This window comes from Lutra lutra, chromosome 5 (genome assembly GCF_902655055.1).
Source record: "Lutra lutra chromosome 5, mLutLut1.2, whole genome shotgun sequence".
Classification (NCBI taxonomy): domain Eukaryota; kingdom Metazoa; phylum Chordata; class Mammalia; order Carnivora; family Mustelidae; genus Lutra; species Lutra lutra.
In genome coordinates this window covers 96,593,296-96,617,666 of record NC_062282.1, presented here as the reverse complement: position 1 = coordinate 96,617,666, position 24,371 = coordinate 96,593,296, and the positions used below count along the sequence as shown (strand labels likewise).

The window sequence follows — 24,371 nt, the reverse complement described above, 5'->3', positions numbered from 1 at the left end:
TTTTTGTTTTTCTTTCAGGCAGGGTTGCACATAGTAAGCTCTGGGTTTTTTGCTTAAATGGTAGGCCTATGAAAAAGATACTGATTTTTCCCCCTTTAATTTATTACCTTTAAGTAATCCCAAATTTAGTTAGGGAAGAAAACACCAAAAAGTTCAGCTATGGCTATCAGTGCATGGGGGAGGTAAGGGCTTCTCAGACTTTTTCCTTCCCCTTTGTTTTCTAATTTGTCTACCTTAAACAGATATATCACTGTTATAATTTAAAAAATAGTCACATACAAATATTCTTATTGTAAAGAACTGTTTAAACTAAAGAGGTCAATTATGACAAATGGAATCATTGGTCCAATTCTTTGCTCCCCTGCAGTAGGGTTATACACCTGCACCTTTGCCAAGGTATCACATGGGTAGAGCATGTTTCTGCCCCTTGACTCTGGGCTTAACAATGTGACTTGCTCTGGCTGATAGAAAATTAGCAGACATAATGCCCAAGAGGCTTGAAATGTAACTGAGCTGGCAAACATGCAGTCTCATGCTCCTGTCTTTTACCACAACATGATGCCTTGGGGTAGCTGCTGGTCCAGGAAAGCAGAGAGACATAGAGCAAATCTGGACCCAAAGAGCACCCTAGACCCAAGCCCAGCAGAGGTCAGACTAAATTATCCAAAACCCAGCTGACCTGCAGCCATGTGAGTGAGAAAGAAACACTAGTCTGCCAATGAAATTTTGTATTTATACAATATTATTGTCACCAACTGATAAACCAAGTATTGCCCCCCCACACACACACACAAAACAAACCTCAGTGGCAAAAAAATGTCTTGTGTGTTGAGTTGCAGGGTGTGAAAAAAGGCGATAGCATCCTTCATGTGCCCATTAACAAGGAACCCAGTCAACCACCATCCCAGTATGAGAAAACTCCTTAGCAGATAGGAATTGTTTTCCTCCTCCTTGTTAAACATACAATTATTTAATCACATTTACAGCAAGCCCTATGAAGCAAGCAATGCCTTGACACCATTCAACAATGGGGTTTCATACAAAAACATTGTGAGCCTCTGACAATGTTAAAACTCAGATTCAAGTCTTGGCTTGCTGTCTGTGAACACCTCGATCTTGTGCCATTCATTCAAACTATCTGTTCCTCGGTGTTTTCATGTGGAAAATGGGGATAAGACTGCCTCCCTCACAAATACATAAATATGTTTAAGAACTAAGTCAGTCAATAAATGTAATTCCCTGCAAACAGTCCATGCCACATCATAAGCTCTTAAAGTTAGCTGTCACTATTATTAGTGATAACACAATGAAAACATCACACATCTTCCTCCCAGAGAGCTGGGTTTAATGAAACCTGTCAAGGATAATTGGGTTACAAAAGTTTCCAGCCACAGACCTTCCCAAAAAAAAATTTGTTTCAAAGAAAGCAGAAGAAAATTGCCAAAGAAAAGACTTAGATTAAAACAAGGCTAAGCAAGAGGAAGATGGCTGGTCTTTACATACAAAATCTATCAGGCATAGACTTCTGATGGCAAAACCAGTTTGACTTAATTAAATTTAGCAACAAGTATGTTCCAAGGTAAAATCACATGTGATTATTCATAGTTGCCTACAACTAGTGGAAACTATGTTTCTTAAAGTTCAGAAATGAGATTCTCTTTCTGCTCCAACTGGACACCAGAATACTGCCTGACACAAAGTAGAAACAAAGTGGACAAGGGATCCAAACTGATGTTCAGAAGCCCAAGTTCTCCATCAACTGCAATTCAATTTATGCTGCACATAATACTAATAGCCACCCATCAGTGGCTAAGTGCTTTGCATAAATTTTTTCATTAAATCCTCAGCTAAGCTATTTAGAGGACCAATTAGAATGTTTTCTTCATATTCCAATAAAACTTACAAGCAACTGTTTTTAAAACCAGACTGATGCTCATGAGACTCTTTTAAAAAAGCTCTCTAAGGACTAATAAACATTTTTGAAAGTTAATTATCTAAAATAACTGTAGAGCATACTAAATTTTTTAAGAGTAGAAATGCCAGGGCTATTGAAATTATGAAATGGGAATCAATTATAGAATTTTTTTAAAGCTGTAAGCCAAATTTCATGATTCAGGTCATATATCTGCATCAACACCTAGACCCCTGCATTGTTTTAAAGTTTTAAGTCAACTCCTTCAGCAAAAATTGGAGAGAATCATTACTGACCTACTTTTGGTCAAAAATAGTTTAACCAAAGTAAGTAAATTTCCTAAGTGAAATTAGTAAGCAAAGGGATGAGTATTTTAACTGTTAACATTTAGTCCCCCCCACCTACAAAATAAAGGTGGGTCTACCTAATTTTTAGCAACTCCCTGAAAAGAAGCAAACAGTCTGAATCTATAAATGGAAAGCAAAGAAAAATTCCCTAACAAGCATTAAAAGAACATCAGTAAAACTCAGGCATGAACATTTACTTAAACTTAGTGAAGTAGAGCAGGGGTTTTTTTGATGAATTTCTTCCGTTTGGTCTGAGGTCAGTTTCACCCTGCATTCCAGCAGTATGCCACAATGGGTCAAATGTTCTAGATTCTACTGAGTCTAATGTCAGAATCATTTTTGTTCCCAGAATTTTCATCTCCAGAAAGTCAAAATCCATAATTCTCAAAAAAAATGTAAATAACTGAACTTATTTACAGACCACTGAAGAACAGGCAAGAGAAGACCATCACATACTGAGAAAACTTTGCTTTGGGGTTTAAAAAACATTTTCTGCAAGGTTATTTATATTTAGAGGAAAAAGCACTCAAAATGAAATAGAAATTTAACCTTCAGTGATTTAAAGTCTAATAACATGAAAATTTATATGGTGAGTTATTAAAGATGCTTAAAAATTATCTTAAGTTGGCTATCTTTCAAGTCAGTACAAGGGATTTGTGAGTTCTCTGTATCTGAAAAAGTTTAATTTTTTACAACATGACGAAAAAGCGCATGAAAGGAAAAAAAGGATGAAAGATTTGAAGAGATGCTTCATAGAAGATAAGTGAACGTCTAACAGGCACATGAAAAGACGTTCAACATCATTTAGTCGTCAAGAAAATACAAATTAAATCCACAGCGTGACAGGAGGACTGTCTACCCATTAAAATGGCTAAAATTAAAAAGGCTGGCAATACCACAAGTTGGCAACAACGCAGAGCAATTAGATCGCTCATCTGTTGCTGGTGGGAATGTAAAGACAGTACAATTTTGGAAACAGTTTGGCAGTTTCTTATGAAGTTCAATATACACTACAGATACATGCACCAACATAGATGAATCTTAAAAACATACTGAGTGAGAGATGCCAGACACAAAGAACATGTACTGTTTGACTCCATTCATGTTAATTTTTTCTTTTTTTTTTTAATATTTTCTTTATTTATTTGACAGAGAGAGAGAGCGAGAGCACAAGCAGAGCGGCAGGCAGAGGGAAAGAGAGAAGCAGGCTCTCTGCCAAGGAGGGAGCCCGATGCGGGGCTCGATCCCAGGACCCCAGGACGACAACCTGAGACGAAGGCAACCCCCAACCGCCTGGGCCACCCAGGTGCTCCCCATTCATGTTAATTTTTAAGATGAAGCTAAGCTGCAGTGACCAAAAGCAGATCTCTGGTTGCCTGGGGCCAAGAAAGGAAGATTGGGGGTGAGAACGACGCAGTCGGGGCCAAGGATCCGTTCTGTATATGGACTGTGGGGGTGGCTATGTGACAGCATACGTTTGTCAAAATCCATACACATGGACACTTAAAATGAGTCCATTTTCTTGTATGTGAATTTTATTTCAATAAGAAACTTCATTTGTAAAATCCTCAATTCTACTGCTGTCTGGATTGGATCAGCTTTTACCAAACAGTGTGTAGAGGGGCGGGTGGGTTTTCACACATGGGACTGGGCACCTGTCAGCCCCTGCTGGTGGGTCCTCCTCTGCCACGTCCGTCCCTCAGGACTCACCTGTCAGAGCCCCTCCCAGGCTGCCCCGCCGCAGCTCTCGACCATCCTCACTCAGCTGTCTTTTAAACTTCAATGACTTTGCAGGGCCAGAAGTCACATCTGGGTTGCTGCATTTCCGAAACGGCATGGGTGGCGGGGAGAGTATGTGGTCAAGCTGCAGAGAGAAAGAAGGGGCGTCACTCACTAAGGACACTCTCAAGGCACCCAGCATGCAACACCAATTGGTCCCAGGCTCCTCTTTTCTTAGCCTTCTCGAAATCCCTCCCACCCAAGGCTGCTGCCCATCTGGTTACTTTAGGCAATTCAGGGTTTCACTGTTGGGTCCTGCATCTGAAAAACATTCTGGCTTACTGCAAAATCTCAATAGCAACGATTTTTAAGCTGTGGGTCACAACAAACTAGTGGGTCACGAAATCAAGTTTAGCAGATCTAAGCAGTATTTTTTTTTTTTAATACAGTAGAAGTTGCTAGAGTCTAATGAAGGAAAGAAAGGTACCGTTTCATGAAATGTCTGATAAAGCTATTTTTGCACATGTGTCCCGAGTCACTGGGTCAAATATATGTATTTCCATGGGCAATGATCGCTTTAAAAAATGAATAATATTATTCTATAGAGAATCAATAGATAACTACTTTAGTTGTTCACAAAAGAAAATCCACAATCTTCTGGAGCTCACAAATATGTGCAGGGAAGGGCAATTTCTAAGCACCACGGCCCTGAATGCAAATCAATACATCCCTCTATCACTTGATCGCTTTTTAAAAGAAAACCTGTCCTAAGAATCAGAGAAACTAAAACCACTTCAAGCAACAGCTTTCTACAAAAGAATCCCTTATTTCAAGATCTGTCCTCCTTTTCTAAAAAAAACTTTCATATTTGAATAGGGCCATATTTTCTAAAATGTTTATCTTCGAAGTATAGACACATATATATGGGTTTAGATGGTTATTAAGGACAAAAACGTTCACATGCCTGTATCTATCTCCAGACAGTTATTAAGAACAAGAGAGAATTACAAAAGGTATTCATGGAAATTCCACGTGCCACAGAAAAAAACATCTTGTAGAAATTTAAATCCAGACAAGACTTCAGTAGCATTGCTCAAATGTGGGCATTTCTAAGGATGCTTCATTGAGACGTGTTTTGTTTTGTCTTCCTGGGCAGAGAGAAGGATATCTGGTTATACCTGTCAGCATTTTTTCAGATTAAGACTATCAAGGATATATTTTATAGGAAAATGAAATTTAGGGGCAAAATCATTCACTTGTCTTTGTACTGAAGCATATTCAAAACCACCGCACAAAAAGAAATTTAACCCTGCCTGTGGATAACTCCTCCCAAGCTCACTGATGTGGAACAGACCTCACTGGCTCAGCTATTACAAGATGTCAGCTCTCCCCCAAGCTCACTGCATTCATTAGTGACCCGAAACAGCTGGATTTCAGGCACTTGTCAGTAGGTACAACCCCAACTCCATTGCCCATCAGTTATTTACTGTATTTCATTGTCCGTATTCTTGTGAGAGGTCCCCAAAAACCTTGCAGTGTATCCAAGCCAGATCAGTAGGGAAAAGGGATTCCAGATTGCACTCCTGGAAGCTATCTGTTGAGTCTGCTGTTCATTACAACCGTGTCCTACTTAGGAGGACCTCCAAGAAGGAATTGTATCTAATTTTAGACACCTTGGCCTTAAACCTTATGGACACCAAATTGGAGCAAGGGAACCCTGGTCAGTGACCCATCAGCTACTGGAAAATGAATCAGTGGTCCAAGCGTAGTCCGATCATCACACAATGTAGAGGTTATTTTGCTTTCTTCTTGGCTCCATTTTAAGCCCTTACCCCAGTTGGTTTTGGGTTTCGTGTTTTGTTTTGTTTTCATTTTCCCTGCCAATTTTTAAAATATTTTTTATTTTAAAGTAGGGTCCATACCCAATGTGGGGCTCAAATTCACAGCCCTGACACCAAGAGTCATGTGCTCTACCGAATGAGGCAGCCAGGCACCCCTCTTTCCAATTTTTTTTTTTTTTCTAATTTGAAAAATTTCAGAACAAAATTTGTAATGACAAAAAAAGTTTTAAGGGCAGTACAATGAGTTAAGGGCACCCATGACCCCTGGTGAAAAGTTAACCTTTTGCCATACCGTTTTTGCTCTCTTTCCACCACCCCAACACATTAGAGAGTTCCTTGCAGACATTATGAATCTTCCCCCCTCAAAACTTCAGCATGCCTCTGCTAAGAACAAGGACATTCTCTTCAATTCTCCTACCCTGTATTACATGTAACCTTTTAAGATGTCTCAAATCTTTTGTTATCAACTTAAATTATAAATAGTAGGGAAAGGGTAAAATAAGATGATATCATATAGACGTACTGGTAGAAATTTGCTCTTTTGCATTAAAAGGAAAAATTGCATCCACAAGGTGGCAATGTGCCACAGACATTCAACAAAACACTCCCTATTAGCTGGCTACTGGGTCCTCTAAATGCGCCAAGAACCCCTCAGAGTATCTGAGTGACTTCAACTCCATTCCGCTTAGTGATCTCCTCCTAATTACTAGTGGCATCTGCGTCAAATACAAATATTTATTGTTTAAGGTTCATCAATTTCTGCTACTTATTTTTCACCTGAAGTTAAATTTTTCAGCTTGCAGAATTACAATTACTCTCTCGGGGGAGGACTGTTATATCACCAATTAACAGAGGGAGGAAAAATAAGCAGAGGAAAGATAATTCCTAAATAAGAATGATGTGATTTCCTTACCTATTTCCAACAAAGCCCTCCAAGACAAAATGAATGCCAAGGAAGAAGGAAATCAAGGATAAAGTGTAAGAAAACAAAAAAAGAAAATCCGTTTCGTCACATATAGAGGCACAAGCTCTTAGTCCGTAAGTCATTTTTAATCAGAATCATAACCCCAAGAGGGGAGAGTATTATTTTAAATCTGGGAAAATGGAGTCAGTGAACTGTGAGGCTGTAAATGTTTCAAATAAAACATAAGGAGAAAAACCTGTAAGCATAGGGCCATGTTCCAGGATCCCATTTCCTTCTTCACATCAAATCACAGTCCCGACAGGGCTCTCTCTAAATAGATCATTTTTCCAAATTTGCTGGGTTGTCAGTGCCTCTACTTTTCTTTCTACAATTAGTCAAAGCTTCTCAAAATGGTCCACTGCAGCCCTGCAATTTATTTTTCATTTTTTGTCCTGATTCAAACATTCATGCTCCATTTACAAACATTTCAGCACACCCTAGAGCTTATGGTAGACATCAAACCCATCACTTTGGACGCTGCCCTTTAAATGATTCCAGTTTAATGTTTGCTAACTTTTCCAAACTCCCCAGGTCTTCATACTACAAGTAGTTCAACCAATGACAAAGCTTGTCCTGAAACTTCCAGTGATGTGTAAGGGCATCTAAGCCTGAACTTGGCACGCCTGCTTCACACACTTCAAATTTTCCTCACTAAGCAGATCATGGACTGCTAGAGGGCCAGCCCTACTGCCTTGTCACATGCTTACCTCACCCGCTGCCAGCCACAGAGTGGCCCTGATCAACACACATTTTCCAGAAATGCATCCTCACTTCATTCACCAATAGCAAATACCAATTCGTGGTGGACTCCATTTGCTCCCAGTTTCCTAGGTCAGTTTTCTTAACCTCCTGTAGTTCCAAGAGCCACAAAATTTTGATGTCAGACCAACAGGGAGCAAGCATACCACCAATTATGTGGAAACAGCTGCCACTGCTGGAGCAGTTTAACACACCAAACATGGAAGCATCTTAGAGAACAAGAGGCGTACAGACACTATTATACAACTGCTTCAAGTCTAAGGTATTGGGGCCAACGTTTCCAAAATTCTCAGTCCTACAGAAAAGCTAGTCACCAGAATTCCACATCTGTGTTTTCTTTATTTATCACATCCATCCTCTGTGGGACGTTTAACAATGACTGTGCTGAGGATAGCAAGAACCCACCACGAACACACTGGCTTCATCCAGCGGCAAAAAGCACAGGTAAAGGCACATCACTGAGCAGTCGCGAGCTTACTTTGATGTCTCCGCTTACCCCACCCCCACTATCTCCAAACGTGAACCGTGGGGTTGTTCTTCCATGGCTATATTCCCCAAGAATAGTATCATCTCTTTCTAAAAGGGCACATCCTAACTTTCAATTAATATTCAACTTGCACCTTTTGAACTGACCATTTTCCCAGAACTCCCCTTCTAGACACTTCCATGCATGAGCCCATGAGTCCTATAGCTTCTAAATAATTGCAATGATTGTGTGAACATAAAGGTATTTTTCCATTTTCAGTCAACTGCAACTCCTTTCTCTAGCTACTCAAGTCACAAACCTTACAGTTTATTCAGAACTTCTGTTTTCACCCATATTCAGTCAGCAAATGCTCTCAGTCAACCTCCAAAATACATATATCCAGAATCCAATCACTTCCCCATTTCTACTCTTACTGCTCTTACACCTGCTGTCCAGATCTCTCTGTTGCCGTACCTGCCTAAGCACAGCAGTCAGGGACCCTTCTAAAGCACAAGCCAGATGGTGCACAACCTCTGCTGGAATCCCCCACAGCTTCCCTTCACCCAGAACAAAACCCAGAATCATGGCAATGCCCTACAGGTCCTACCACCTCTACCCACAAGTCTCTGATCCCAGCTACTATGACTCCAGTCAATCTACCTTGTTGTGTTGCTGGACCTCTGGTGCCCTGGGCATCTTGTCACCCAGCACAATTACCTTGACCACAGCCTCTGTCAGGAACTCACTCGAGGTATTAGCTCCCACGATCCACTCTCCCATCAGCCCCTCTCCATCTTTCTGGTCCCTATTCAAACATTACTCTTCCAGGGGGCTCTCTCCCACAGCCTTGTGAACCTTGTGTAAAACAGCATGCCTACCACTTCATTCCCTTCTTTACTTTTCCTCCTAATATCTATCACCCCATGTTAGATCTTTTATATCAGTTTATTGTCCTTTTTTTAAAAAAAGATTTTATTTATTTATTTGACAGAAATAGATCACAAGTAGGCAGAGAGGCAGGCAGAGAGAGAGAGGAGGAAGCAGGCTCCCTGCTGAGCAGAGAGCCCAATGCGGGGCTCAATCCCAGGACCCTGAGATCATGACCTGAGCCGAAGCAGAGGCTTTAACCCACTGAGCCACCCAGACGCCCCCAGTTTATTGTCCTTCTTCCACCAGATCCTAAGTTGCATGAAATTACACACTAGTCTGTTCCATTTGTCCACCACTCTACATAAAAGGCACCATGTTAATATTGGTTGAAAGAACAAACGAATGGCAATCTCTGGTATTTTGTTTAAAAAACAACAGCAAAAGAAAGAACACATGCAATTAAGGGTTTTTATTGCTAGAAAAAGCTGAACAAAATTATATTAAATGTTACTCAAGGTGAAAATGCTCAATTGAGTCTTGAGCATTTTGACAAAATTGAATGTTTCGTGTATGAAAAAGACCCTGAGGTTATAGCAAACGCCATCTTTTTAAAGAATCTCTGCTATATACAAACTAATATGCTAATTTTTTAACACTGCTATCTCTGAAGGTGATTCCTAAATAATGAATTATTCGGCCCCTTAACTAGTTCCTAACTAGCATATTCAATTGTGTCTATCAATCCATGCCTTTCCCTACACTCCTTTCTCCTTTCTGCAATTCCTTGCTCATTCCCAAGATGTGGCACATGCATTTTAAAGACCCATCCAGAATGCATGTGCCCTAAGGCCAAAGTTCATTAGTTCACCAGGATCATCAATGTCACCTGCATACACAATGAGGCTCACCAGTAAAGTCTTTATGCTAAAAAAAGAAAAAAGAGAAAGAGACTGACTAGTACCATGGGGTTATGAAGACAACATTCAGTTATTGTTTCTTGATATTAAATACTCTAAAACACCAAAGGTATGAAAATGAATAATTAAAAAAATTGCACAGTCTATGCCTGTAATCTTAATTAAGTGCTCTACTGCCTCTGTCCAATAAGGAATCCAATGAGCAACCTGAAACGACTTTATTTCGAAACAGGATTTTATTTACTTTTAAACCAAAACCTATAAACGACATTTTAAAATTTGGTAGAATAGAGTCCCATCGTTAAGACAGTCATTACTGAATTCCTACTAATTTCGTGGTGGTTAGAAACGCCAACACTTTCTAACTAATTAAGACAATTAACTATTTCTATGCCCATTTCCTCATCCCCAAAATGTTAGTAATACTACTACCTATGTCCTGAGGTTATTGTGGATATTACAAGAACTCAGATATGCACTTAGAACAATGCAGAGAACATAGAAAGTGCACAGTAAACATTCGCCGGGGTGGTTATTAAAATTGCCATATAGGAAGTCACCCCATTCACAAATGTCTCCGCGTGGGTACTTCATCACAAATGGCTTGCAAGGAAATTAAATGGATTACAATTTTACTGAGTTGTCTTATTTCTCTTTATGGCTCAAAGAAGAACTCGGCTTGAACTGTTTTACAATTATTTCCGGCTGTTACTCTCATGCTATAGGGGGTTCAACTTGCAGGAGGCTGAGCTGTACGGAAGTAAGGAGCCGCGCCCAAATTTGAACTGTTAGGTGCAGTATCACAGGGTCATGCCTTGGCCAAGCTACTTGACTCCTCTCTGAAGGATGGGCCTCAGAGGTAGGGAGGATACGGGTGGACGATGCATGAAAAGGGCTTGGCGCGTGTAAGCACTCGCTAACTGATAATATTGGTGATAACTGTCACTAGAGCTGAGCTCACGTTCCCTTAGCCTGTTGACTGGCGAAGCATATGCCTCTCCACCTGACCCTTCTGAGTGGCATCTCTCAGGCATTTTTCCCATTCTTCCCCCTAATTCCACACTACTCCAGAAGAGAAAAAAACATTTAACATGCTCACCGTTGCATGAAGAATATGCAACCTCCCTTTTGCCGGCATCCTAAATTCTAACTACAGAGACTGAGTCAGACACTGACAGGGCTATAATCTTGGCTCACCAGATTTACTGTAAGGGCTCATTTAATTGACTTTGCTGACATTCCCTTTGGATTGTGCCACCCAGAATGCATGCTTCCATTTAAGGATACTCTAAGAAACAACCATGCAAATCTGGCCATGCTGTTGGACAAACGAGGAATGTAGTATCTCCCATGTCAAGGTACGCCGCTGGGCACAAAAGGAGACAAAAATCCTCACCCGCCAGAAGCTTCGTTCTAGTTGGGGAGAGAGAAGCCTAGAGAAAATGCTGTCCATTCTCCATAGTACAATCAGGCATGTTTCTGCTGGGCGATGGTCTTGATTTTACCCTGGGAACCCCACAAAACACAGAACTCTCGATCAACCACCAGAAATCACAGGGCATGTCTGCACGGCCCACTGCCACCAAGTGCGGCCAGTCCCATCTCCATCAAGACGTCCCAGGACTGCCTGTGGCACCAACCTCACGCTGGATTTCACCTTACCCTGAGCTGAAGACTGAATGCTTGTGTCCTCCACCCCCACATTCTTATGTTGAACACTAGCCCCCAGTGTGACGGTATTTGCAGGAAGGGCCTTTGGGAAGTGATCAGGTGATGAAAGTGGAATCCCCCTGAATGGGATTAGCACCTTACATAAAATACCTCACAGAGTTCTCTTGCTCCCTCCGTCATGTGAGGACACAGCTATGACTTCTATGAACCAGGAAGCTAAGCCCTCCCCAGACAGTGAATCTGCCAGCTGCATGCCCTTGAACTTACCGGCCTCCAGAACTCCAAGAAATGAACGGTTGTTTCTAAGTCGCCCAGCCTATGGTACAGTGTTACAGTAGGCTAGATTAACTACAACACCCTCTACAGCCTGGTTCTCAGGTCATGGTAATTTTGCTACCGAGGGGACATTTGGCAATGTCTGGAGTCATTTTTTTTTTTTTTTTTTTTTCACAATTTAAAGGGAGCAGTGGATGCTGCTGGTATCTACTGGCTAGAGACCACAGATGCTACTAAACACAGGACAAGGCACAGAAAAACCCCAACCAGAAAGAATTACCCAGCATAAAATGTCCATCATGTCACTCATAACAAATGCTATTCTGTACTCACTTTTCATTTGTGTATCTTCACCTATTTTTAAGTTATTCATCTTGCTGAGTTATGTGTTATTTCAGGTCATCTCAAAACCTTCTGAGAACAAGAAAAGGGACAGAGGGAGAGCACAGATGGAATCTTAGAAAAATTGATCACATCAACGAGTCTGTTAAGCAAATAATTTCCAGAGCCACATTAATTTACCCAACCTACTTAGCTGTTTATTGCAATTCAGTTTCTCCAATGGACATCATGTTTTGAAAAATAATACATCAATCGAATGTATTTAAGCTGAGAGATGTACCAGATACCAGGATCATATTCCATCTTCGGTTTTTAATTAATTCTTTGAATCACGAACTTCAATTAGCAAAATGAAAAGTGTTTCAGAAACATCCTAAAATACATTTATTAGATCAAACTACAATGGCTTTCACCTAAACAGAGCTGCACCACTGGTTTCATCCCTTATGAGAATTGATTTTCTTTCTTCCCTTCTGAGAGAAATATGTAAATTAGCACTTTGATACCGCTATCTCACTTTTGTCTGTCAACTCAACTTCAAGAAAGTCAATTCCTTTGCTTATGAACAGCTCTCAACACACACGCACCCACACATGCCCCACCAGCAAGCAATATTATCACGATCCCAAGAAGAGAGCTCCACGCAGCAGGCATTTAACTGTGATGTTTACATTAAGCAATAAATTCAATAGTCTACAGATAAAAAAAAGAAAAGCTAATATTATGTTAATTTTTTTTTTTTTAAACATAGGGATTTTCAGTTTAGTTGAGAACCATGACATTGGGGAAAGCACGGGGAATGTGCTGATTCGACTTCACATAAGCATCACCTGTTTTCCTGTCACTTTAATATTCTTGATCTTTTTCTGACCTTTATATAGGGATTTGATCCATGTCTGCAATTATTTACTTATCTGAAGTCATTAAATTCCCCTGGTACCATCACATCTCCATCAGTGATCTAACTCAATTCCCAGACCATACTTAACAAAGCAGGAAGAGAATACAGTCCTCTGAATACATTTATTCTCCATTTCAAGTCAGAGGGGGACATGCTCACCACTCCACACAACTTTACGTGATGTGCCCACTTTCCCTTCGGGCAGAGGGAGGAATCCTCCAAGTAGGTAGCATTATTATTCCCATTTTACCAGTAAGGACCTATATTCAGCAAAATTAGCTCCTCCAAACTGATCTGCTTCTTAGGCAGTACAAAAGGAATCAAGCCCAAGATTGCTTCCCCAAAGCCCTTGTTTGTTCCACTGTTCCCAAAGGTCTCCTAGAGAGTCCCTAGAGGGGAGCTCACAGTGGTGAAACACAGCAAACCCCCGAAAGTTCCCTTGAATTTTCTCTTCTGTCTCTGGTACAAGACGACTCCCTAGAGGAGAACAACCTTAGAGTTTGATGTCAACCAGTCTGAATGCTCCAGTTCGAGCCTAGCTGGCAGTCTACACAAGCGGTTTCCAGGGCTTCTACGGCTGAAATCCTGAATCCTGAAGCCAGAGTTACAGAATCACAAAATATGAGCAGCAGAAAGGACCTAAAAATCATCTCTAGTCTAATTTCCCACTTTTTGGAAGACTGAGGCCCAGACAAGTCAACTGCCCAGGTTTAAAAAGGTAACTAGTGCATGAATATAGGCCAGAACCCAAACTTCCAGACCTACCATCCATTACCTCTCACACCTGCTCTCTTACTGACTTCGCTTCCTGCCACCCGACAGATATTCCCCATTCTGTTATAAGTGACTTGTAGGGTTATCTACGGGCTTTTATTCATACATGCTCTATTAACTCAGGGTTGTTTTAAATATTTTTTTAGCCAAATGTCTACTATGGACTGGGTGCTGTGCAAAGGGCTGAAAAAACAAGAACAGAATGGACAGAGTCACCTTCCTCAGGAGACCTCCACCCAAGTGCAACAGACAGACACAAAAACCCAACCATAAAACAACATCACAGGGGCGCCTGGGTGGCTCAGTGGGTTAAAGCCTCTGCCTTCGGCTCAGGTCATGATCCCAGGGTCCTGGGATCGAGCCCCACATTGGGCTCTCTGCTCAGCAGGGAGCTTGCTTCCCGCCCCCGACCCCCCGCGCCTGCCTCTCTGCCTACTTGTGATCTCTCTCTGTCAAATAAATAAAAAAAATCTTAAAAAAAAAAATCACAGACACAAGGATGGAATGAGGTATGAGGGACTATAGTGGCTTTGAGCACAGCTATGGTCTGGTACCTAATCAATTTCTTGTCCGTGTTGGTTGAAAATGCTGGTATTACTCTGCCCGAAATGCAGTGGGGAAGGAGTGACTTGTATGTACTCATATAGACTATGGTCTCCTCAGATACTCAGAAGCCAGTCCAGGAGCACAGAGCTATGTGTAAACACTTGCTCACATTGTGTCTGGACTGGCCCTTTTCCAACTCAACCACCATGTCCTAAGGCTTAGGAGATACAGAGCTGAATTTTTCCCACCACCCACACCACCCCATGACTGGAGCTTTTCTGAGCCTCATCCGCTATCCTTCTTGAGGCATCAACTGCTCACCAGGGGCCAGGTGCTCTAGGAGTAGTTCAGGGCATCACTTCCCATTTCCCGAGAGGACCAGAAAACTGAGGAGAGGAAGACGACACTGGTTTGAGGCAAGCCCACAGCCGATAGAACACTTAGCCACTTGGCCGTAGAAAAGGGACTCGATGATCATTTCATCTATAAAATAAGGATAATTCTATTTCCCTCACAGGATTTCTGTGGATTAAATTAATACTTGAATGTTTCTTCTCTTCCCCTTTCCTTATCTTACCCTAGTTCATTTTGTCAGAACCATTTTTTAAAAAATCATCAAGAACTAGAACTTCTTTTTTAAATAACATCTATTCAAGCTAAAAATAAACTTTATATAAGTTTCTGAGAAAAAAACTTCAAAATATGCTCTCTGTGTAGAATAATGTTTAAGCTCTTTAGCTGAACAAACATATGAATGAATATTCATTTCATGTTTTTACATTAAGAGGGAAAACGGGATGTTTGAGCGAGTCTACACACAGATAGCAGTAGCAAACCCAAGTCTGACCCAAGAGGCAAAATACACATTCTTAAGAAAAGTATTCCTGGGGCACCTGGGTGGCTCAGTGGGTTAAAGCCTCTGCCTTTGGCTCAGGTCATGATCTCAGGGTCCTGGGATCGAGCCCCGCATGGAGCCCTCTGCTCAGCAGGGAGCCTGCTTCCTCCTCTCTCTCTGCCCACCTCTCTGCCTACTTGTCATTTCTGTTTGTCAAATAAATAAAATCTTAAAAAAAAAAAAAAAGAGCAGCTATGTGAAAAAAAAAAAAAAGTATTCCTAAGAATCCTGAGGCATGAGTCCTCAGAAATCATCAGGTCTCATCTGGTGAAATGGAAATCATTTAGAAGGACAGGAACAACTGTCACTGAGAAACTGGCAAATAGTGGGGAACTCAAATGAGGGCTCGGAGGATGGCGGGATGGTAAGGGTCATGCTAACTATTTTTACCAGCTTTATTTCTTCTTCAAGAGGAAAAAAAAACAAACAAACAAACCTGGGAACAGGAGGGAAAAGAGAGAAAAAGAAAGGACTGAGGGAGAAAGGAAGGGAGAGGAAGCTGGAAACAGGGATTAAGTGATGTCACAAGAGCTTTGGGGAAGTTACTCCCCTGTAGGCCCCCATCCTCCCATCATTCCCCCTCTACTAGGAGCTGTGTCCCACACAGAACGTAAGATCAGTCTTCTCTCTTAGAAAAAGGAGCAAATAACAAACAACCACAAGAAATAAAAAAAAATGTATTAAGTATCAATAAACATATTCTTTTACTATAAACTAATACATGCCAAGACCTTCAGTCAGTTGCTCATTACTCCCAGATTACTATCTGACTAGGTTCCCGCCCTGACGCCTACCCTGTTTCCCTGGACTGAGTCTCTCCTTCTCAAATGCTAGTTTCCCTGATCTGTGCTCTCCGAGCTCGAGGTCTGGGGGCTGTCTTGTGCCCAGCGCTTTGCCCTGACTGGCTCTTACCTCTGAAACACAGCCTGCCAGGGACTAGATCCCTCCATTGCTGGCTCTGAGTGCTGCTTGCCTGACTATGGCCTGACCAACTGAAGGACCTCTGCCCTGCCTATGCTGGGAGCCACACGCTGGACTTAGGGCTTGCTTTGGAAGTTTAAGTAATGGGCTGATAACCCAGATTTCCTTAGTCCAGTTCACACCTTCCCAATGCTCAATCCAAAGACACTGTCCACCACCTCAACTCCCAGTCCTCAAGAGTCAGGCCAGGTGTAACCTGCCAGCCCCCCAGGAGGGATATGAACTAAAGCTCCCAATATGGGAAGGAGAAAATGCCACAGAAAGACATGGGTCGGAAATAACTTGATCTCTCGGATACTATGATTCCTGATCACACCGTCCCCTGAAACTCAGAGCAGCCAAAGAACCATCACTGGAACCTCCTGACATGTTTGTACCTACTCTTCACAAACAGAAGAGGGGTACCTCTACTCTGATTCCCGCCTTGCTTGCCAGGAAGAAAACTCTTCTCCAGGTTACAGGAGTGAAGGACAGATCAAGATGTTCCCAACAACCAGATGAAATCAAGTAAAGATTCTGCCTTTGGGTACAGGTTCCCAACTCTACTAAAGGAGGTATTCACCCAAAGCCACAGGGTAACAACAAGAGACAGCAGATAATTCACTGTTGAGAATCCCTTGGGCTCTCAAAACAACCCCCAAGGATTGGGTGGAGTTCCACAATTAAGATCCAGGCGACAACCAAGAACTAAAAAGGTTTAAGTTTCATCATGTTGCCTTTTGTCTTTTTGTAATGGTGCCTGGAAGCAGTAATTCTAAGACTATTATTTAAAACACAGCCAATGTTAGCCAATCAAAGGAAGCAATTCTGTTTCCCTTCCCACCCAAGAGCGAAAACAAAACCAGCCAAAACTCGAGAAATCCAAAGAAGCACCTGGCAAGCAGAAGTGCCAGCCAGTGCTTACCTAGGAAAGTACGCGCACGCTGACATCTGACCATGTCCAAAACGGACTTGGCAGACGAACCCGGGAAGCAACTTCACGGTCAGCATCTGATCTACCCTGGTTCCCACATCTCGAGTCTTTATTTTCCCATTCCTGCTGGAGCCTCACAGGTGAAAGGGAGAAGAACTCTGCATTGAAGACATGTGGGTCTAAAGGCTGGAATAAAGGACATGCTACGACAGGGCAGCTTTCAAGTCCGAGCTTGCCATCTACCTGAGAACGGTGCAATCCACTCTGCAGGGAGAGAATGTCCTTCCTCCCAAAAACTCTGTGGCTCTCATATCACCTTCTTTCATTAAAAGTTCCTACATGTAGGTGTAGACAGATGCATATGGGAAGAGCCATATGCTTACCTCACTGAAAGGACGCGGTTACGTACAAATTGCCGTTCAAGTAACCTCTCCTTTCCCTGACAGGTATGTGCGTGGACATGGATGGGAAGACACGCACGGGAGTAGAACTATTCTTACCTCAATGAAATAACACAGTGTATAATGCGTGTTTCGGGGAACACCTTCTTCCATGAAGATGTTAAGTGTTTGCAAATCTGTGTTAGAAGCAGCTGAGAATCCCCGCGTGTGTAACTCACTGAAGCTGCACTGCAGACACACCTTCTTTCAAGTAAACTCTTCTTCCACTAAGATGTATTTGTAAAGTTAGGTACAGAAGCCTACAGGGATAGCCGCATGCTGAACACATGGAAAACACACCGCGTATAAACTTTGCGGGGGAAACATCTATGGCTCTTATATGTAGGTGAATTAGATTTCTTCTCCTCACGTGGGGATTTTAATGAATTCCTCCACCTAAGTGTTTATCTAAAGATTAACAAAAGCCAGCTCACCACCCATGAAAGCACAGTGGTCATTCACATGGCCATGCCCACCAGACTCGTCTGGTCAGTGAAACACATACCACCCCCACCACCCATTTGCTGCTATCCCTGCTCCCAGAACCAGGCTGCCTCCCCACCAGGGCTGTGAGTTTCGTCTTCCAATGTCATACATTCCCCTAATGCTTCCAGTCACCCCCTACTGCTGAGAGGACCCTTTCTCACCAAGCTCAAACCACCACAGCCCTCAAGGTCCATTCCTGATGTTTACCACTCATTGATATCTCAGGGATCTGCAAACTAGAGCCCACACACACCAAATAAAACTGTACTAGACCACAGCCACACTTCACTGACAGACTGTCCACACTCCGCCTTCCACAGCAGAGTTGAGCAGTCGCCACGAAACCATATGGCCCACAAAACCTACAACATTTGCTCTCTGGCCCTCTACCAAACAAGTTTGCCAGCGCCTGATTTCTTCAATACATTTACCAAGCATCTACTACGTGCCAAGCACGGTCTGTGCCCTGAGAAAAGAACAAGGAGCACAGCCAAGTTCCCTCCTTCAGCGGGTAACGGCTGTGAGGAAGCAGCAGCAGGACAGGGGACAGAGAAGAACGGCCACTCTACTGTGTGGGTGATTAGATGAGGTTCTCACTGAAGGAGGCCCACAGCCACAGAGATCTGAAGGACGGAGAGGAGGGAGCTGCATCAGTGCCCAAAGTGAGAATGAGCTCAGAATGCTGGTGTAAAAGTAAGCGAGGCGGCTAGACCATGTCCCCTTTCTCTGCCGTCTCCATCCACCAGTCCCTCCTCCAGTGAGGCACAGCACCTGATACACACCCAGCACCATCCTAATTGCTTTAAGCATTCATCTCATTTAATCTTTAAAACCACCTTACAACATCCCCCATTTTATAGGTAAGGAAACTGAGGCTTAGGGAGCTTAAGTGACTTAGCCAAGGTGTAAGAGCTAAGGACCAATAATGACACTGCCACCTTGTTTCTTCTGTCTCTTTTAAGAGTTTACATCAGGGGCGCCTGAGTGGCTCAGTGGGTTAAAGCCTCTGCCTTCGGCTCAGGTCATGATCTCAGGGTCCTGGGATCGAGCCCCGCATCAGGCTCTCTGCTCAGCAGGGAGCCTGCTTCCTCCTCTCTCTCTGCGTGCCTCTCTGCCTACTTGTGATCTCTGTCTGTCAAATAAATAAATAAAATCTTAAAAAAAAAAAAGAGTTTACATCAGATTTTAATGCTTTGTTCACAAGTGATTAGTCCTAAAACCACTGCCTACCAACATGCACACTTTGATTCCCAGAGGCGTAAAAACCCTAGGCAATCAAGACTTTCAGGGGCTTACCCAATAGGATTTCCCAAGCATTCCCAAAACAGGTATGCAGATGAATCCCTGGTACAGCCCTCAATATCTACTACTACTAAGATACCCAACGATCATTCACAACAAAGTCCCAAAGCAAAATGCACTAGACAGGACAGAGCATACTCGATAAATGCGAGCAACAAAAAACACAATGGGAAAAAAGGCAAGAGTGACTGAAGCTAACTTGCCCTGCTCAAATTACAAAATTACAAATTACAAAATTACAAAAAATTCTTTGCTAATTTCTCTGTTTTCACATTTATGCAAGAAAACAATCCCATTCTCTGTTAATATGCCTGTTGCCCCTGACTCCTAATCTCTTATCTGCTCCCCCAAAATGGAGCAAAAGGTTTGATATGATCAAACGGTCACAGAAATAAACGTCTACTTACAGCGGAAGATATTATTAACTAACAAGTAACCCAAGGGGTTAAGAGATGTGTCACAGAGAAGGAATGAAACGAAAAGTGAAATAAGGTTAAAATGCGTCCATACATGGAAAACAACAGGAGGATGAAGTGTGTGAAAAATGCCCAAGAGCTGGGTGAGGAGGGGCCCCGTCATCCTTTAGGCCCTATTGCTATTCCTTTCTGATAGAGCCTTCTCTGTTTTACCCAAGAATTCCTGCCCCAAGGAGTTTAGAGGTCAAGGTAAATAAAGAAGAATGGCCTCAACTCTAACAACTAGAGAAAGGTGTGGTTCAGCAGGTCAGAGGGAGGCAGCAATGCCAAAATTAACTGGAAGAGAAAAATAATTTTACTTTTTTGTTATTTATAAATGGTATTTCACTCAAAATAGGACGTTATGTACCATCTCCCCATTTCCCAAGTGATTTGGAATATAGGAAAAAACAGGAATGTCAACTCTCAGAATTCTTTTTGGAAAACCCCAAAATGACTTTATACAAGCCACCCCATGTAATTAAGTGATGGCATATTTTACTTCACAATAAAGCACCTTTTATCAGTACAGTAATTAAAACCATGAGTGAAAGTATCAATAATTCAAGACTTCAGTGAGCGAGAAGCAATCAAAGTAAAACCTTTTCAGAATTCTTACATTTCCGAATTTTGTGTAGTCACAATACCGCACTACCAAAAGTTATCCATCAATAATGGGATATAATGAAGTGAGAAATAGAATGTCAAGGAAGGGAGATGAAAAGAACCTATGAACAGTCCACGTGGATGACGCGGTTCCTAACACAAAAGGCCTGCAGGTAGCTGAACACCCGTCACCGTCATGAAGTCAGAAGGCAGACCTGAGTCACAGCATCCTCAAGGTGACCTTGATCCTTCTGCTCCCTGGAAGGCCTTCCTCGAAGCCCTGGCTGCAACCACACTAATGACCCTGAGCACAAATGCCCAGCTAGGCCACTCCTGAGTTCCTAAGAGAACTTCCGGATGTTAAGAAACATCCTAACATTGTTGGGTCCAGCTTTGTGTTCTTTCATTCTTTCAGCTAAATTTCAGAGATAATTTCTTACACAAGAGATAACTCAACATCACGCATCCTCTGGCCTGAGTGTGTGTGGGAGGGTGTATGCCGTATGTGTGACCTTGTGCGATGAACTTCACGCTGACTCAGACGGCCCAGACAGAAGGAAGAGGACTCCAGCATATTTGACCAAGTACAGCACTGCTTAGTTCTTAGTCATAGGTTTTGTTGTTCATGGTATTCAAGTAGAGAATATAAGCTTCCTCGCTATCTTGATCTTTTGCCAACAGTCTGTCATATATTATGTGTGAAAACCAGTTTCATTTTTTTATCACACATCTGTGATAGGCCTTTCACTCTAGCATGACTCAGAAAACTGGAAGAAAAGCTAAGCAAGGAATGGACCACTGTTAACAGTACTGGAACGCGGGACTGTGGAATGACTACTTAAATCTTTCCTTATTCGTAGTCTGTGTCCCAGAAAGAGTTAAGTCTCTAGTAGAGTAACTCTGGTAGGGATTCTCCCCTGATACTGAATACCCACTGCCAATTTCAACAGCTAAATAGTTACTGTTGCCTTTCTACTTCTGTTCAGAACTTACATTTGATTCTCTGGGCCATTTACTCTTTTATTCAGCAATAATTCAGTAAGGGCCCAGAGTAAAACTATAGCTTCAGTCCTGTGAGTGTGTGAGTTCATCAGCAGGCAGGGAGGCACAAGAAAGCCAGGCACGCCCGGGTGTGGAGAGAGAGAGAGAGACAGAGAGAGAGAGAGAGACACACACACACACACACACCAACAGACAGAATGTACGGTTACAAAAATCTCCCCATCTCCTGGCCTTGTACATCTCCTGCCTCTTTCCTAGTTGGCAGGTGTAACTCCTAGCAGGGAGCTATTACTAAACATTCCAAGGTTTAACTTCTGAGAAGAGGTTAAGTAAGCCACACACCCTGGATGAGGACTAGAATGCAAGGGAGGGTGACGGTTCAACAGCCAGGTAAGGTTAAAATACGAAGGTGCTGGGGCACCTGAGCAGCTCAGTCAGTGGGCGTTTGACTCCTGATTTCAGCTCAGATCATGAACTCAGGGTTGTAGGATCAGGTCCCATGTCCAGCTCAGTGTTGACTCTGCTTGAGATTCTCCATAACTCTGCCCCTCCCCCTGCACTCTCTCTAGTAAGTAAATAAAATCTTTAACAACAACAACAACAAAATACAAAGGTGCTGAGGCCTGCACTTGAGTCCACTTCAACAGAAAGCAAGCAGTAGACATGTGAAAATTAACCTCTCCAGATCCCCCAAATCCCACTGCTGTCTCCTCCAGGATTAAAAGTTCCGTATCACCCTATCGGGTGGATAATGAAAAGTTCAGATCAGAAGCACTGAAAAAAATAAGGGTCATCATTGATTTCTTTTGCCTTGATAAAAAGAAAGGCAGTGTCTCACCTATGAAAGAAGTGGTTTCTAATTCCATTCCTAAGGTATTTATTGAGCATTTACTCTCTGCGAAGGTTCTATGGAATCAGGGGCCTGAGTGCTATCAGGAACATCTCACTGTAGAAAGTGACTCAAGCTTTGATGAACTGAACATAAATGAATCCTACAAAAATTACACCTCCTCTCCCCAAATACACGTACAAACGTAAAAATTTTGTAGTAATTTCAAGCTATTCATAAATCCTCAGGGCCAATGACTCCTAGGGCAAGCCCTGTTTGATCTACTAGGAGAGAAAAACATGCAGAATTTTATTTAATAAATTTACTACATGATATGTACCATTAGATATTAACCTTTTCTTCCAAACAGTTAAAAACCAAGCTGCCTTCTGTTTTCTCAAGTAACAGTTATTGCAGAAGACAAAATACATACACAGATGTAAGTAACATTTACTTATGTGTAAGTAACATTCATGGAAAGGTAGCCTTTCCTAATATTTCTGGCATCGCTTTTTATAGGCAACAGCAACTGAACTGAAATAAAACTTGCATGAAACCTAAATTTCTAAAACCTGAGTTTTTAACCTCATTCTTCTACTAAGTCTAGTTATTTTGTATGATTAAGTCTGAATATTAAACATTTTCTGTATTTGCAAGATAGCAAGCTGAGCACTTGTCATTAGTTTCAATGGTTTAAATAATTTTTGCCTATGATATTGGTAGGAACAAAGATTCACTTGAATTTTTCTTTTTTTAAATAGGCTCAGTTTTCCTATATAAACTATTTATGCTGTCAAAAGGGAAACATGAATGACAACTGAATTAGACACCAGGGGTGTTTTTTAAAATTTCTCTTGTCATCTCCAGGATCTTCCAAGAGCCAAGTTCTTAGATCCAACCCAGAGGATGTTCTTTAGGGTGGAGCAAGGCATGCTAACGGGGTGGGTCTGGTGGAAGAACTGAGAACTCACTAGAACAAAGAGACAGACAATGTCATTGCAAGGGGTGGGAAGAGAGTGAGGACACGGCTAGATAAAGGGTCAGAAATAGACATGAACTGAAGTACTTTCCAGCTTCTAGAACTGTGCTGCCCAATATAGCAGCCACTAGCCACAATTTAGATTTAAACAAAAAATTTAGTTCCTCAGGGGTGCCTGGGTGGCTCAGTGGGTTAAGCCTCTGCCTTTGGCTCAGGTCATGATCTCAGGGTCCTGGGATCGAGCCCCACATCGGGCTCTCTGCTCAGCAGGGAGCCTGCTTCCCTTCCTCTCTCTCTCTGCCTGCCTCTCTGCCTACTTGTGATCTCTGTCAAATAAATAAATAAAATCTTTAAAAAAAAAAATTTAGTTCCTCAGTTGCACTAGCCTCATTTCAAGAGCTTAAAAGCCACCTATGGCTAATGACTACCCTAGGTGACATTGCAGAGTAGAGAACGTTGCCACCCTCTCAGCAAGCTCTAATGGACAGCACCATTCCAGAAAGCACCAACTCAGAAAACACTGAGAACCTTAGTGTTAACCGGAATATACACAGTTTCACAAATGAATTCTTTTCAGCTAAGTTCTTACAATGAAGCAGGAATATGAACTGATACAAAGCAGACACAACAGTTAATATTAAGAATTTTTAGTGCCACAGAGAACTGGTCCCACATTACACGATAAAATCCCTAACATTCTGGACTCCATCTGAGATTCAAGTGGCTCAGGAGTGACCAAGCCAGTGGAAGGTCTGTAGATTATTCCTCCTTATGAGCCAATAACAACATTTACTGTGTTCCTGATAGTCTGTATATGCCCTTAGGAGAAAGAGAGTGCTAAAATAATAAGACATGTTTTAGGCTTCAGGAATCAGTGGAGAGGGACAGGGAAAAAAAATGTTTGATAGATATCTATGATTCATGTATTTCTAGCCCACATATTTTCCATAGCCAATATCAAAGTCATGCTGCATTTAATCTTAAGTATTTTGGGAAAGGCATAACATTATTGCTATGAGGTATCATTTTGCTTTTCGTTCAAATATTATCTTTTCCAGAGACTCATTTTCATTACATGCCTCCTAATTCCTTTTGGCTCATGGGTGGAGATTAGATCAACGTGAAAACAGGACCTTTTTTGGAAAGCCCAACTTTCTTCAAGTGAAAAATCAAAGATT

General features: G+C 42.0%; 1 protein-coding gene across 6 annotated transcripts in view; it reads right to left on the bottom strand.

Moving 5' to 3' along the window:
• MAST4 (microtubule associated serine/threonine kinase family member 4) overlaps positions 1-24,371 on the bottom strand; it is a 568,037-nt gene that overhangs the window by 411,865 nt on the left and 131,801 nt on the right. For all 6 annotated transcript variants that reach the window (XM_047728882.1, XM_047728886.1, XM_047728883.1 and 3 more), the window contains exon 2: positions 3,970-4,123. In XM_047728882.1, coding sequence (XP_047584838.1) covers positions 3,970-4,123 — 154 coding nt within the window. The remainder of the gene's footprint in view (positions 1-3,969; positions 4,124-24,371) is intronic.